The sequence below is a fragment of the Camelina sativa genome, chromosome 8 (assembly GCF_000633955.1).
Source record: "Camelina sativa cultivar DH55 chromosome 8, Cs, whole genome shotgun sequence".
NCBI lineage: Eukaryota > Viridiplantae > Streptophyta > Magnoliopsida > Brassicales > Brassicaceae > Camelina > Camelina sativa.
In genome coordinates this window covers 2,872,276-2,883,251 of record NC_025692.1, presented here as the reverse complement: position 1 = coordinate 2,883,251, position 10,976 = coordinate 2,872,276, and the positions used below count along the sequence as shown (strand labels likewise).

Here is a 10,976-nt window from a genome sequence, read left to right as displayed (position 1 = left end):
TTCGGTGTAATATCATGCTTAAATACAAGACCGATAATACATATTTGTTCATCTGCAGGATCTTGTGTGCAAAACTTTCTATGAATTTTGGTTTGAGGAACCTCCAGGGCATCATACTCAGTTTGCTAGTGATGCTAGCTCCATTCCAGTGGAACTGGAAAAGAAAACCAAACAAATGGTTGGGTTGTTAAGCAGGACCCCAAACCACCAGCTTCTTGTGACAATTATTAAGCGTGCCTTGGCTTTGGATTTTTTCCCTCAAGCAGCTAAAGCTGCTGGTATTAACCCAGTTGCTCTTGCATCAGTACGCAGGCGTTGCGAGTTGATGTGCAAGTGCTTACTGGAAAAAATATTACAGGTCAACATTAAAGCTCCATGTCTGTGCATTAATGGGTTGGTCGAGAACCAATAATAAACATCTTTTATTCTCTCAGGTCGAAGAAATGAGCCGCGAAGAAGGAGAGGTGCAAGTACTTCCTTATGTACTTGTTTTGCATGCTTTTTGTCTGGTGGATCCTGGTCTGTGTACACCGGCCTCAGACCCTACTAAGTTTGTCATCACCCTACAGCCATATATGAAGAGTCAGGTTATATGGCCAATCTTGTCAAGATTCTCTTAAGTTTTGTAAAGAAATGATACTGTTAAGAGCTTATCTATGCTTGTTTTGTTTGAAAAAATAGTGGTAATAATTCAGCGAAGCAATAAATTGTGAATCGTGTGCACAGTAGCATCTCCAACGAAAGTGTTGCTAACTTGCCTTTCGTCTTGTATTTGTTGCAGGGTGATAGTCGAATTGGAGCACAATTACTAGAGAGTATTCTTTTCATTATCGATTCTGTCCTACCCTTGATCCGCAAGCTGCCTTTAAGTGTCACAGAAGATCTGGAACAAGATCTAAAGCATATGATTGTTCGACATTCGTTTCTAACTGTTGTTCATGCATGTGTTAGGTACCCTCTATTTTTCAACTACTATCACTTCTGGCTCTATACATCATTTTCGCTTTCCCATAAGTTCATTTCTTTTCAGGTGTCTCTGTTCTGTGAGTAAATTGGCGGGAAAAGGTGTTAGCATAGTTGAGCATCTTCTTCAGTTCTTTTTTAAGCGGCTGGAGNTCTTGTCAAGATTCTCTTAAATTTTGTAAAGGAATGATACTGTTAAGAGCATATCTATGTTTGTTTTGTTTGAAAATATTAGTGGTAATAATCCAGAGAAGCAATAAACTTTGAATCGTGTGCACAGTAGCATCTCCAACGAAAAGTGTTGCTAACTTGCCTTTCGTCTTGTATTTGTTGCAGGGTGATAGTCGAATTGGAGCACAATTACTAGAGAGTATTCTTTTCATTATCGATTCTGTCCTACCCTTGATCCGCAAGCTGCCTTTAAGTGTCACAGAAGATCTGGAACAAGATCTAAAGCATATGATTGTTCGACATTCGTTTCTAACTGTTGTTCATGCATGTGTTAGGTACCCTCTATTTTTCAACTACTATCACTTCTGGCTCTATACATCATTTTCGCTTTCCCATAATTTCATTTCTTTTCAGGTGTCTCTGTTCTGTGAGTAAATTGGCGGGAAAAGGTGTTAGCATAGTCGAGCATCTTCTTCAGTTCTTTTTTAAGCGTCTGGAGGGCCAAGGTTCCGATAACACACAGGTGGGTTTTACTTTGAAAAGATCATGTGTCAGGATTCTTTCATGTTTAACCAGAATTGAGGTCTTTGAGGCCTGTTTCATGTACTTCGTTTTACAAGCAGAGTATCTGTGGGTCCGTATGGCTTGCATTTGTGAGTGTAAATTTGGTCGCATCGTTACCTTTATTGTGGGTTTGTTCCTATTCTCGTTAGTGTTGTCTGAGTGGAAATAACTCATATTCTTTATAACATGAACCCACCAACAGGTTAATAATTTAAAGCTTAATGGTGATTTCATACAAAAACAAAAAGCTTAATGGTGAATATGTTGTTTATTTCAGATTGCTGGGCGGTCCCTCTTTTGTCTTGGCTTACTTATCCGCCATGGAAACACTCTTATTAGCACCTCGGGTGGCAAGATTTTCAATCTCTCTGGCTGTCTTAATTTATTTAAACGACACCTCCAAACAGAAGATCTTGCTTTGAAAGTCAGGTCGTTGCAGGTATGGTGCATACAGTTCTAGTCTGTTACACATTATTGATAATGCGTTATGCTAGAATAACGGTGACCCCCAAACGTTCTGTAGGCTTTAGGATTCATCCTAATTGCACGACCTGAGTACATGTTGGAAGAAGACATTGGAAAAATAATCGAGAGTACATTATCAGATGAAGCAAACGGGCGTATGAAGGTAATATCTCCCATTCTATATGCTTTTCCGATTTATATGGTTTACATTTTTGTTATACGCTTACATATGGTTACATACTTTTTTAATGCTCATTATTCAGATGCAAGCATTACAAAATATGTATGAATACCTTCTTGATGCGGAAAAACAATTGGGATCCGAGAAAGCCAGTGATAACACAGTTAACCCAATTGAGCAAGGTGGCCATGCAGTACCCGTGGCCGCTGGTGCAGGTGACACCAACATTTGCGGTGGTATTGTGCAGTTGTATTGGGATAAGATATTAGGTAGATGCTTGGACTTTGATGATCAAATTCGCCAGACTGCTCTCAAGGTTTACCCTTTTTTCGATTAATAATTTTTTGCTTCTTTCTCTTTGCTGTTGTATGAACCACTGAGAGGTATTCTGTTTCGCAGATAGTGGAAGTTGTACTACGTCAAGGTCTAGTTCATCCTATTACGTGTGTTCCTTATTTGATTGCCCTCGAGACAGATCCTCAAGAGGCCAACCAAAAGCTGGCCCATCATTTACTAATGAATATGCATGAGAAGTAATCCTCTGATTGTATTTCACAAATTTTTACATTAATTGCTCATCAAGTATCAGCGCACTAACACACCTCGACATTGTCATCAGGTATCCGGCTTTTTTTGAGAGCCGTCTCGGTGACGGACTCCAACTGTCTTTCATCTTCATGCAATCCATCAGCCAGGTCACTTCAGAACCAAATCAAAGTCTTCAGCAAAAGAGTTCGACAAACATGTCGGGAAAAAATGATCATACTAATGGTACTCTCACACAAGCTAGACTTGGCGTCTCTAGGATCTACAAGCTTATCCGTGGAAACCGGATTTCTCGAAACAAATTTATGACTTCGATTGTTCGCAAGTTTGATAATCCAACCTGGAGTGAATCAGTAATATCATTTCTGAAGTGAGTAATTGCTGCTACAAATAAACACCTTTACAGTCCCTTTGTGGTAAAATAAAAACTAACTTTACTGTTTCTCTTTACAGGTATTGCACTGAAACCCTTGCTTTGCTTCCATTCACATCACCTGATGAGCCGCTCTATCTTGTATATTCCATAAACCGAGTAATGCAAATTCGGGCTGGTGCAGTCGAGTCAAATTTGAAGGCTTTGTTACATAAAGATTCCACAAAGACTCAGCACGGAAATGGAACATACCAACAACATTCGATTCCGGGACATATGCACATGATGGATCTAAACACTAGAATCCAAGATGAACCGATGCATTGGAATTCCTATGGCCATCCAACTCCAATTGACCTCAATGGAGCAGCATACCAAAATCCAAGGGATCAGTTCACTTCATATCAAGTCCATAATGGGAACGCAGATGTGCACAATACGACCTCATCTGATCCTCCTGAATTGTCTACCGATGATCTGCAGAAAATTCAGGTAGTCTTCATACCTTTTTCTCTTGTGATACTTAGGGTGTTAAAATTGGGTTTCTTTTATTGTTTAAAATTTTCACTTTTTCGGTCTTGGAAGATAACTAACGTAAAACGAATCTTGCATAGGTGAGGTTGGTACATTTTGCTTTACTCAATCTTCTTAAAACAATGTTTCACTTCAGATCAGTTCAGTCCTTCAGCATTCCATATGGTTTATCAAAATTTCTTGATATCATCATTATTTGAATATATTTCAGGTTGATTGCTTAGCAGCTATAGCTATACAACTTCTTTTGAAGCTCAAGAGATACTTAAAAGTCACGTACAGCTTAATTGATGACCGGTGCCAAGTACGGTTTGCTCTCTTGTTATTTTTTTTTCTTTAACTTTGTTCACGGAACGTGATTTTTGTTGGAAAAAAAAAACAATATCTCAGGCCTATTCTCCAACGGAACCATTGAAGCCAGGAGATCCTCTGTCCAAACAAAACATTGCCTTTGATCTCAGTGAAACTCGCACCGACTTACCTACAACATATCCAGACTTAGTTCAGAGATATCAGGTCAAAACCCCAAAGCCTTTTTTTTTTCGTAACTTGTAAAATCTAAATCCCTGGGGCACAGAAATCATTATTTTATTCATCTTTCTTTCGTGCAGGAGTTTAAGAACGCAATGAGAGAAGACACAGTTGACTTCACCATCTATTCAGCAAGCTTTAAGAGAAAACGCCCAACGCCAAGAAAAACTTCAAGATCTGCTAAAAAAGCAGTGGCCTACAATGAAGATGATGAAGATGACGACGAAGATGACAGAGGATGGCATGGAGGAGGTGGAAGAGGAGCTTCTCGGAGACTGAGTTACAGCACCAGAAGTAGCAACAGAAGATAAAGTGAGATCCCTTGCTCCTGTTATTAGATTACTGTACATAAAGCAGCACTACAAATATATCAAGAACGCTGTTGTTTAGGCTCTTAACCAATGTACAGCCCTTTCTTACTAAATTAGGAAGACACGAACGAAATTAGAACGTTAAAATATTTTCTTGGAAAGAGAAAAAAATCAAAGTAGAAGTCCTGAATTGGGGATGGAGGGGGGTTATTGGTCAATTTGATCTCTAGATGATATTGACCTATTTATTTTGTTATTATATTTGTTTATCAGTTTGCTTTTATTTTTTTCCTTCGCTTGATCGCGTTGTTTAGGAAATGAATGTCATTGTATACGCAGTTTCTTTGCCCTATGTTTTTTTTGTGGAAAAAAGATGTCTAGTGTATTATGACAGCAATACATGGTCACACATCATGACAGCAATACATGGCCACACATCTCAAGTTTAATAATGTATGTCCAGCTACATCAAGTATATGTTTGACGTCATGTGTTTTACACCATAGACATAAAATCTCGATTCATCGGGTCATTTCTCCCGGCAAAACTCATCAGAACCATAATCGGGGAAAACTAAAACCCGACCCGAGCACCTGCAACCAAAATAAAATACTCAATCCGGACCCATTTTTAATAGGCTTTGTATCTAAAAAAAAAAAAACAAGCCCATATTCGAATTATTCATCGATCAAAACAAGAAAAGTGAAAAAGTTGTGTGAAAAAGTTTTATCGTTTTATCGAAGATATCGAAGAACTGTGAGATCCTCTTTTCAATTAGGTTTTTTAACAGAGATAATGCAGTGAAATCTTTGCTGGAAGTCGGAATAAAGAAGACATTGCTTGTTGATTCTCGTCCCAATGAGGTAAAGCTGACAGTGTGCTGTTGATTTTTAACTTTTATTTTGTCATTTTAAACAAGTGGGAAAGTGGGGTTGTTGTCGGCAAGATTCAATTCTTCTTTATATGTTACTTAGGTTATTGTCTAGTCTTGTTGTGTAGCCTTAGTTTGTTTATACATTGTTAATAGGTTATTGTCGAGGTTATTGTCGGGTTCATTAGTTGTTTATAACAACTTGTCTTTGTCTTCTCTGAATTATATATCTTTTTTNGTTACCTGATGGAGTCTTTAGTTTGAGGCAGTTATTCAATAGTGGGAGTGAGTCATACAATAGAACCTTAAAGATTGCAAGGAGGAAGCCATTTGTCCATATATTAGAACTTATAAGAAGGGATGCAATGCAAAGGGTTGCCAATAGGTCTATTATTGCTGAAAAAGAAGCTGCAAAATTCACAAAAAAGGCAAGGAAAGAGCTGGAAAAATCTTGTGAAGAAGCGCAATATTGTGCATTGATTTCTAGCACCGGTGGAGAATATGAGATTGTTGAGTTCGGGATTGGATACACCCTCAACTTGAACAATCGTGAATGTGCATGCAGAAAATGGGATTTGACGGGTATACCTTGTCGTCATGCTGTGTGTGCAATCAGAGAACTCAATCTGGAAGTGGAAGACTATATATCAAATTATTACTTGAGTGAGAAATGGAAGGGAACATATAGAAGAGGCTTGAGGCCTGTTAATGGAGTTAAGTTTTGGGAAGATTCTGGTAAACCAAGAATTGTTGCACCTCCTTATAAACGACCTGCAGGGAGACCTAAGGGAAAAGCTAGGATCAAGGGGCTTAATGAATCACCACGCAAAAAAAAGTCTGAGACGAAGGTTGATCGAAAAGGAAGAATAGTGCATTGTGGTCTATGTGGTGAACAAGGACATAATTCAAGAAAGTGTCCTCATGAGGTATTGTTATCGGACATTTGATTTTTTTTTTGGCTTACATATGGTTAATTTGATAATTTTATTTTGTTTTAGTCTCCGGAGAGCAGGGCAAAGAGAAGGAAGCTTATGGTGACTCCTCTATTGGAAGCTCAAGATTAAGAGGAAATGGGAGCAGCCTTGGCAGCCAAGGAGCATGAAGATCAACCAGAAATTAGAGGAGCTTTAGTTGCCATGGAGCATCAAGATCAAGATGATGCTGAAGTGCAAGATGTGTCATCAACAACACCATAAGGAAGTCAAGATGATGTTGGTTGTTGTTGTGTTCGGGTTCTTTTTGGATGTTGTGTTTGGGTTCTTTTTGGATATTAACACACTTTGATTTGGGTTTTCGTATGTTTGTTTAAAGGAAACCCTTATTCGGCGAAGCTTGTTTTTGGTACTTTGTTGTATAAAGTTTAATCCTTGTACCATACTTTGGTTGTTGTATTTCATCCTTGTGCCATCCAAACAAAAAGTTCTTTAAACCATCCGACTTTTGGTTCAATATGTTAAACGGACCAAATCCTACAAAGTAACATCAATAACAACTACTTGACAAATCCAAGTACGATGAAATACATTACATAGTAATTAACTTAACCAAGTACGATGACTCCAATTGCACAAACAAGCAAGCCTGTCAAACCCGTGATAACGAGGCGTTGACGAGACACAATTGCTTCCATATCATCAATCTTCTTCTTCTGCAACTGATTTCTCTCTAAATCCCCCTTCAGCTCCATGATTGTCGTTGATAGTTGACTTATTATCTTATTCTTCTCATTAATTTCTGCTTGAGCTTCAACCAATGCTCTTCTCGGCCAGCCTTTCACTTCTTCTTCATCAACCCAACTAAAGTACTTACAGTGACCATTACCACCTTCCTACACAAACATCAAACAATTACTTAATCAACAAAGCTACTCACCTCAACATATATCGAAATTCAAGTGATACATACCTTGTACAGCTCACACCCGAGGAACCTTCGATTTGGATTTCTTGCCGTTTTCGAGATGAACATCTTCGCCGGCAATCCACAATCACAAACTTGCCCGACTCCAGACCTGCTCCTCATGCTACTAGACGATTCCGATGTTAATTCCATCTTCACTCTGAATTGAAGTTTTTCACACGATGAAGAACCCTAATATTCAATTTTTTGTCGATTTGGGAAAAATGGGAAATGTTATGGATCTGTATTTTTTTTTTAATTTAGATAAAAAGCCCATTAAAAATGGATCCGGGTCAGGTATTTTATTTTGGTTGCAGGTGCTCGGGTCAGGTTTTAGTTTTTCCCGATTATGGTTCTGATGAGTCAACGCCGATCGTTGCCGGGAGAAATGACCCGGTGAATCGAGATTTTATGTCCATGGTGTAAAACACATGACGTCGCGTGGCCATGCGAAACATATATTTGATGTAGCTGGGCATACATTATTAAACTTGAGATGTGTGGCTATGTATTGCGTCATACCTCTTGGGCATCTTTTTCCATTTTTTTGTTAATATAGTTTGAGCATTAGATCTATTTTTATAAATTTGAAATGTTAATTTTTTTATATATGTAATAATCATAATATTGGCATGACAAGGTAAAGTATATCTTTAATATAGTAATACTTAATGTTCAAACTACATTCTTATATCATTTTTATACATAGATTACTTCCAATTTCAAATGTTTTATTTTATTCAACATATCAGGACAGTTCCAAGTATAGCAGTGCAAGATTATCGGCAAACGATGAAATACGTATAGTGCAGCTTTGGACCGCTTCACGCGCTTTGATCATATCAGTTTCCGGATATAGGCGAAAACTGCTAAAAACTGTGGTCTATATAACCCGAAGAATATGATAACACGGTTTACGGGCTTGTAATGGGCAGTTGCATACGTTAATGCAGCCTGTTCTTTTAGTAGTAGTAGTAAAGCTAACTAATACGGTTTGTTATAAATTATCCGAACAACACATTTCATGAGTGAACAAAAAACACGATTCTTGATCTGAACATATTTGATACAATACATACACCATGACAACAGAGTAAATGATTACTTTGTCAAATTTCTTATTCTAATAAAAGACATGCATAATACGTTATGTGAAATCCCAAAAGTCTCTACTGAAGGAAGAGTAGAAAACTGAAACCAAACCAACCTAACCTGAGATAATTTCCAGCACGGTCGGTATAGGGAAATCGAGACTTTGAAGATGTTTTCAACCAGCTGCTATAAGGATGCTTCATCGTTTCAAGATACGATAACAAACAGAGGCTGCATAGTTTATTATAGAAGTCACCATTAGTTAAAGGATCTGAAAACAACACCAGAGAGTGGGGAGAGGGAGAGAGAACAGTACCGTGTCAACGCTGACTGGTTTCCCATCTTCAGCCAGTAACTCAGTGATGGTTCCTGACTTCTCAGCCTATTTTCAAAACACAATTTCACAGGTTTAAGACTCTGAAAACTCACAAATACTTGATCACACAAACATATATAATCATCAAATTCGCAGATTTCGATTGTAATGTTATAAAGAATATAAAACCTCAATCTCGTTCATCAGTTTCATAGCTTCGATAATGCAAACAACTTGACCCTTCTGCACCTTATCTCCAACCTGCAAAGTGCAAACACAAAATAAAACCACATCAAATTCAAATGTAATGTCTTTTCACTCGATGATTGATTTCTCGATAGAGAACTATCAAAACTTAGATTCGACTTCATCCAAGAACCAAAGATTTGTTTAGTTAATATGCATCTTCTTGTACCTTGACAAAAGGAGGTTCACCGGGTCCAGGAGATCTGTAGAAAGTACCAGCCATAGGACTCTTGAGTGGAGGTTGAGACGGGGACGGGGCGGTTGTTGGTTTTGCTGTTGCAGAGGTTGAGGCGGGGGTAGGAGGTGGAGGAGCCACTGACTGAGCTGGAGGCATTGGAAGGTCTGCCATTAGAGGAGGCATTGAGTGGTACACTGGAGCCGGGGGTGCAGCTTGCTGTAAAGCTTCCTTCTTTCGAATAACGATCTCACAGTCGAGCTGCTTCAGTTCAAGTTCCACTATGTCTCTTGAATCCACAAGCCTTAATAAGATAAAAATTAATGTTTAGTGCTTGACCTTAAAATGAAGAAACTTAAACTGAAGGATGGTGGTATGGATTCCTCGAATTTGGACTCACTTAAGAAGACCTGAGACTTTAGCCATAAATTCAGAGAGCTCGGCGGGTTCGGTAACATTGGTTTTGGCTTTTCCGTTAAGATACCCACCATTAGTCAAAGGGCTAGAGTTCGAAACAACCTTGGTAAAGTCGAAAATGAGTAAGACAGTCACATCGTACTATTAACTGTAATGTAAAAAAAAACAAAGCTTTACCTCGTTGGTTGTTGCACGCAACCTCCAGATTGTAGAATGAGTCTGTAAAGGATTTTGATTATGAATCAATGTTGTATTCTAAATTCAAAAAGACAATAACTTATCATCATCGTAAAATGTATATTCCCATAAACGCACAAATGTATCAACTTATGAATTCTGCAAGTGATTTATTATAATTTAAAGGCAGAAGCCTGAAACACTGTGCAGGAAAAGTAAGTTCAATTGTTAATAACACGAGGGCACACCAACTTCAGTATTAATGGAAACTTTATATATACACTAAACAGATCACAATTACCCAATCGAAAAAAAACTCACATATATAGGCCAAATCTTATCGTAAAGGCTCACACTTTTTTACTTTAAACAGGATCACCATATGCGAGAGACATAGGGAGATGAGGGAGCAGAAGAAACCTGAGATACACCGGAGGGAAAGGAGAGGCCACTGGGTTGCTGCTGCCATCGTCGGGTAGAGATTCCAGGAAGAGAACAAACCTGCCGGTTCGGGGCACAGGGTACTGACAATGACGCCATTATTGAGACAGATGAAACGCAGTAGACGATGAAACCGAGGAAGCAGGAAGGAGAGATATGAGAGAGAGGGAGAGGGAGAGAGAGAGAGAGAGAGAGAGATATGTTTATTGTAGTCTTCCACTGTCGATTTCTTTTTTTTTTTTTTTTTAGGAATCTGATTTCGATGCTTACGAAGAAAACCAATTATTTCATTAACTAACTTCACCAAACCTGTCAACTGTTGTTGTTTTGTTTAACACCCGCCCATTTTGTTTCTTTTCAGTTCCATCATGTCTGTCATTGTGTTTTTTGTTTTTGTTTTTATATACACCAACATAGATATGCTATATAAAATAGGGATATGTGTGCTCTTCAGCTGTACCATTATTGATGTTACAACAATGGCACGAGAAAGCTCCGCAACTTTTGAGAGGTTGTTTCCATCTAATCTGCATTCATTTCATAAATCCAACAGTCTTTAAATCAATCTTTGGTCAAAAGAGTTTACTCAGCTTTTGGCCTTTTGGGTAACATCTCTCACCTTCATAAACCAAAAACGTTAATAGGTTCACTAAACTTATTTTTATCACCCGGTTGGGGAAATTATTAATGAAATCTAATCTAT

At 38.3% G+C, this 10,976-nt stretch overlaps 4 protein-coding genes across 4 annotated transcripts in view; 2 read left to right on the top strand and 2 right to left on the bottom strand.

Annotated features, from left to right (window-relative positions):
- Positions 1–4,973, top strand: part of LOC104709151 (nipped-B-like protein) — an 11,723-nt gene extending 6,750 nt beyond the window's left edge. Inside the window, exons 14-26 of the mRNA XM_019228646.1 lie at positions 44–358; positions 435–587; positions 782–951; positions 1,549–1,657; positions 1,976–2,137; positions 2,222–2,326; positions 2,427–2,660; positions 2,744–2,877; positions 2,964–3,260; positions 3,344–3,755; positions 4,009–4,101; positions 4,188–4,313; positions 4,409–4,973. Coding sequence (XP_019084191.1) covers positions 44–358; positions 435–587; positions 782–951; positions 1,549–1,657; positions 1,976–2,137; positions 2,222–2,326; positions 2,427–2,660; positions 2,744–2,877; positions 2,964–3,260; positions 3,344–3,755; positions 4,009–4,101; positions 4,188–4,313; positions 4,409–4,639 — 2,541 coding nt within the window. The 3' untranslated portion in view covers positions 4,640–4,973. The remainder of the gene's footprint in view (positions 1–43; positions 359–434; positions 588–781; positions 952–1,548; positions 1,658–1,975; positions 2,138–2,221; positions 2,327–2,426; positions 2,661–2,743; positions 2,878–2,963; positions 3,261–3,343; positions 3,756–4,008; positions 4,102–4,187; positions 4,314–4,408) is intronic.
- LOC104709150 lies at positions 5,876–6,574 on the top strand. Its single transcript, XM_010425807.1, has 2 exons — positions 5,876–6,436; positions 6,509–6,574. Exons 1-2 carry the CDS (start codon positions 5,876–5,878, stop codon positions 6,572–6,574), a joined length of 627 nt encoding a protein of 208 aa, XP_010424109.1.
- On the bottom strand, positions 7,051–7,562 carry LOC104705833. Its single transcript, XM_010421917.2, has 2 exons — positions 7,416–7,562; positions 7,051–7,338 (listed from the first exon to the last, which is right to left on the bottom strand). Exons 1-2 carry the CDS (start codon positions 7,560–7,562, stop codon positions 7,051–7,053), a joined length of 435 nt encoding a protein of 144 aa, XP_010420219.2.
- On the bottom strand, positions 8,435–10,513 carry LOC104705832 (biotin carboxyl carrier protein of acetyl-CoA carboxylase 2, chloroplastic). The gene is made up of 7 exons (XM_010421916.2): positions 10,253–10,513; positions 9,833–9,874; positions 9,639–9,757; positions 9,233–9,542; positions 9,007–9,078; positions 8,818–8,883; positions 8,435–8,732 (listed from the first exon to the last, which is right to left on the bottom strand). Exons 1-7 carry the CDS (start codon positions 10,370–10,372, stop codon positions 8,709–8,711), a joined length of 753 nt encoding a protein of 250 aa, XP_010420218.1. The 5' UTR covers positions 10,373–10,513; the 3' UTR covers positions 8,435–8,708.

Bases quoted from the DNA above. Each gene is read 5' to 3' on its own strand.
- LOC104709150 (XM_010425807.1), top strand. From the start codon at position 5,876: ATGCAAAGGGTTGCCAATAGGTCTATTATTGCTGAAAAAGAAGCTGCA. The intron at 6,437-6,508 runs GTATTGTTATCG...ATTTTGTTTTAG, and splicing joins CAAGAAAGTGTCCTCATGAG to TCTCCGGAGAGCAGGGCAAA.
- LOC104705832 (XM_010421916.2), bottom strand. From the start codon at position 10,372: ATGGCGTCATTGTCAGTACCCTGTGCCCCGAACCGGCAGGTTTGTTCT. The intron at 9,875-10,252 runs GTTTCTTCTGCT...AATCCTTTACAG, and splicing joins TTCCCTCCGGTGTATCTCAG to ACTCATTCTACAATCTGGAG. The intron at 8,733-8,817 runs GTACTGTTCTCT...TAAACTATGCAG, and splicing joins AACCAGTCAGCGTTGACACG to CCTCTGTTTGTTATCGTATC.
- LOC104705833 (XM_010421917.2), bottom strand. From the start codon at position 7,562: ATGGAATTAACATCGGAATCGTCTAGTAGCATGAGGAGCAGGTCTGGA. The intron at 7,339-7,415 runs GTATGTATCACT...ATGTTTGTGTAG, and splicing joins TCGGGTGTGAGCTGTACAAG to GAAGGTGGTAATGGTCACTG.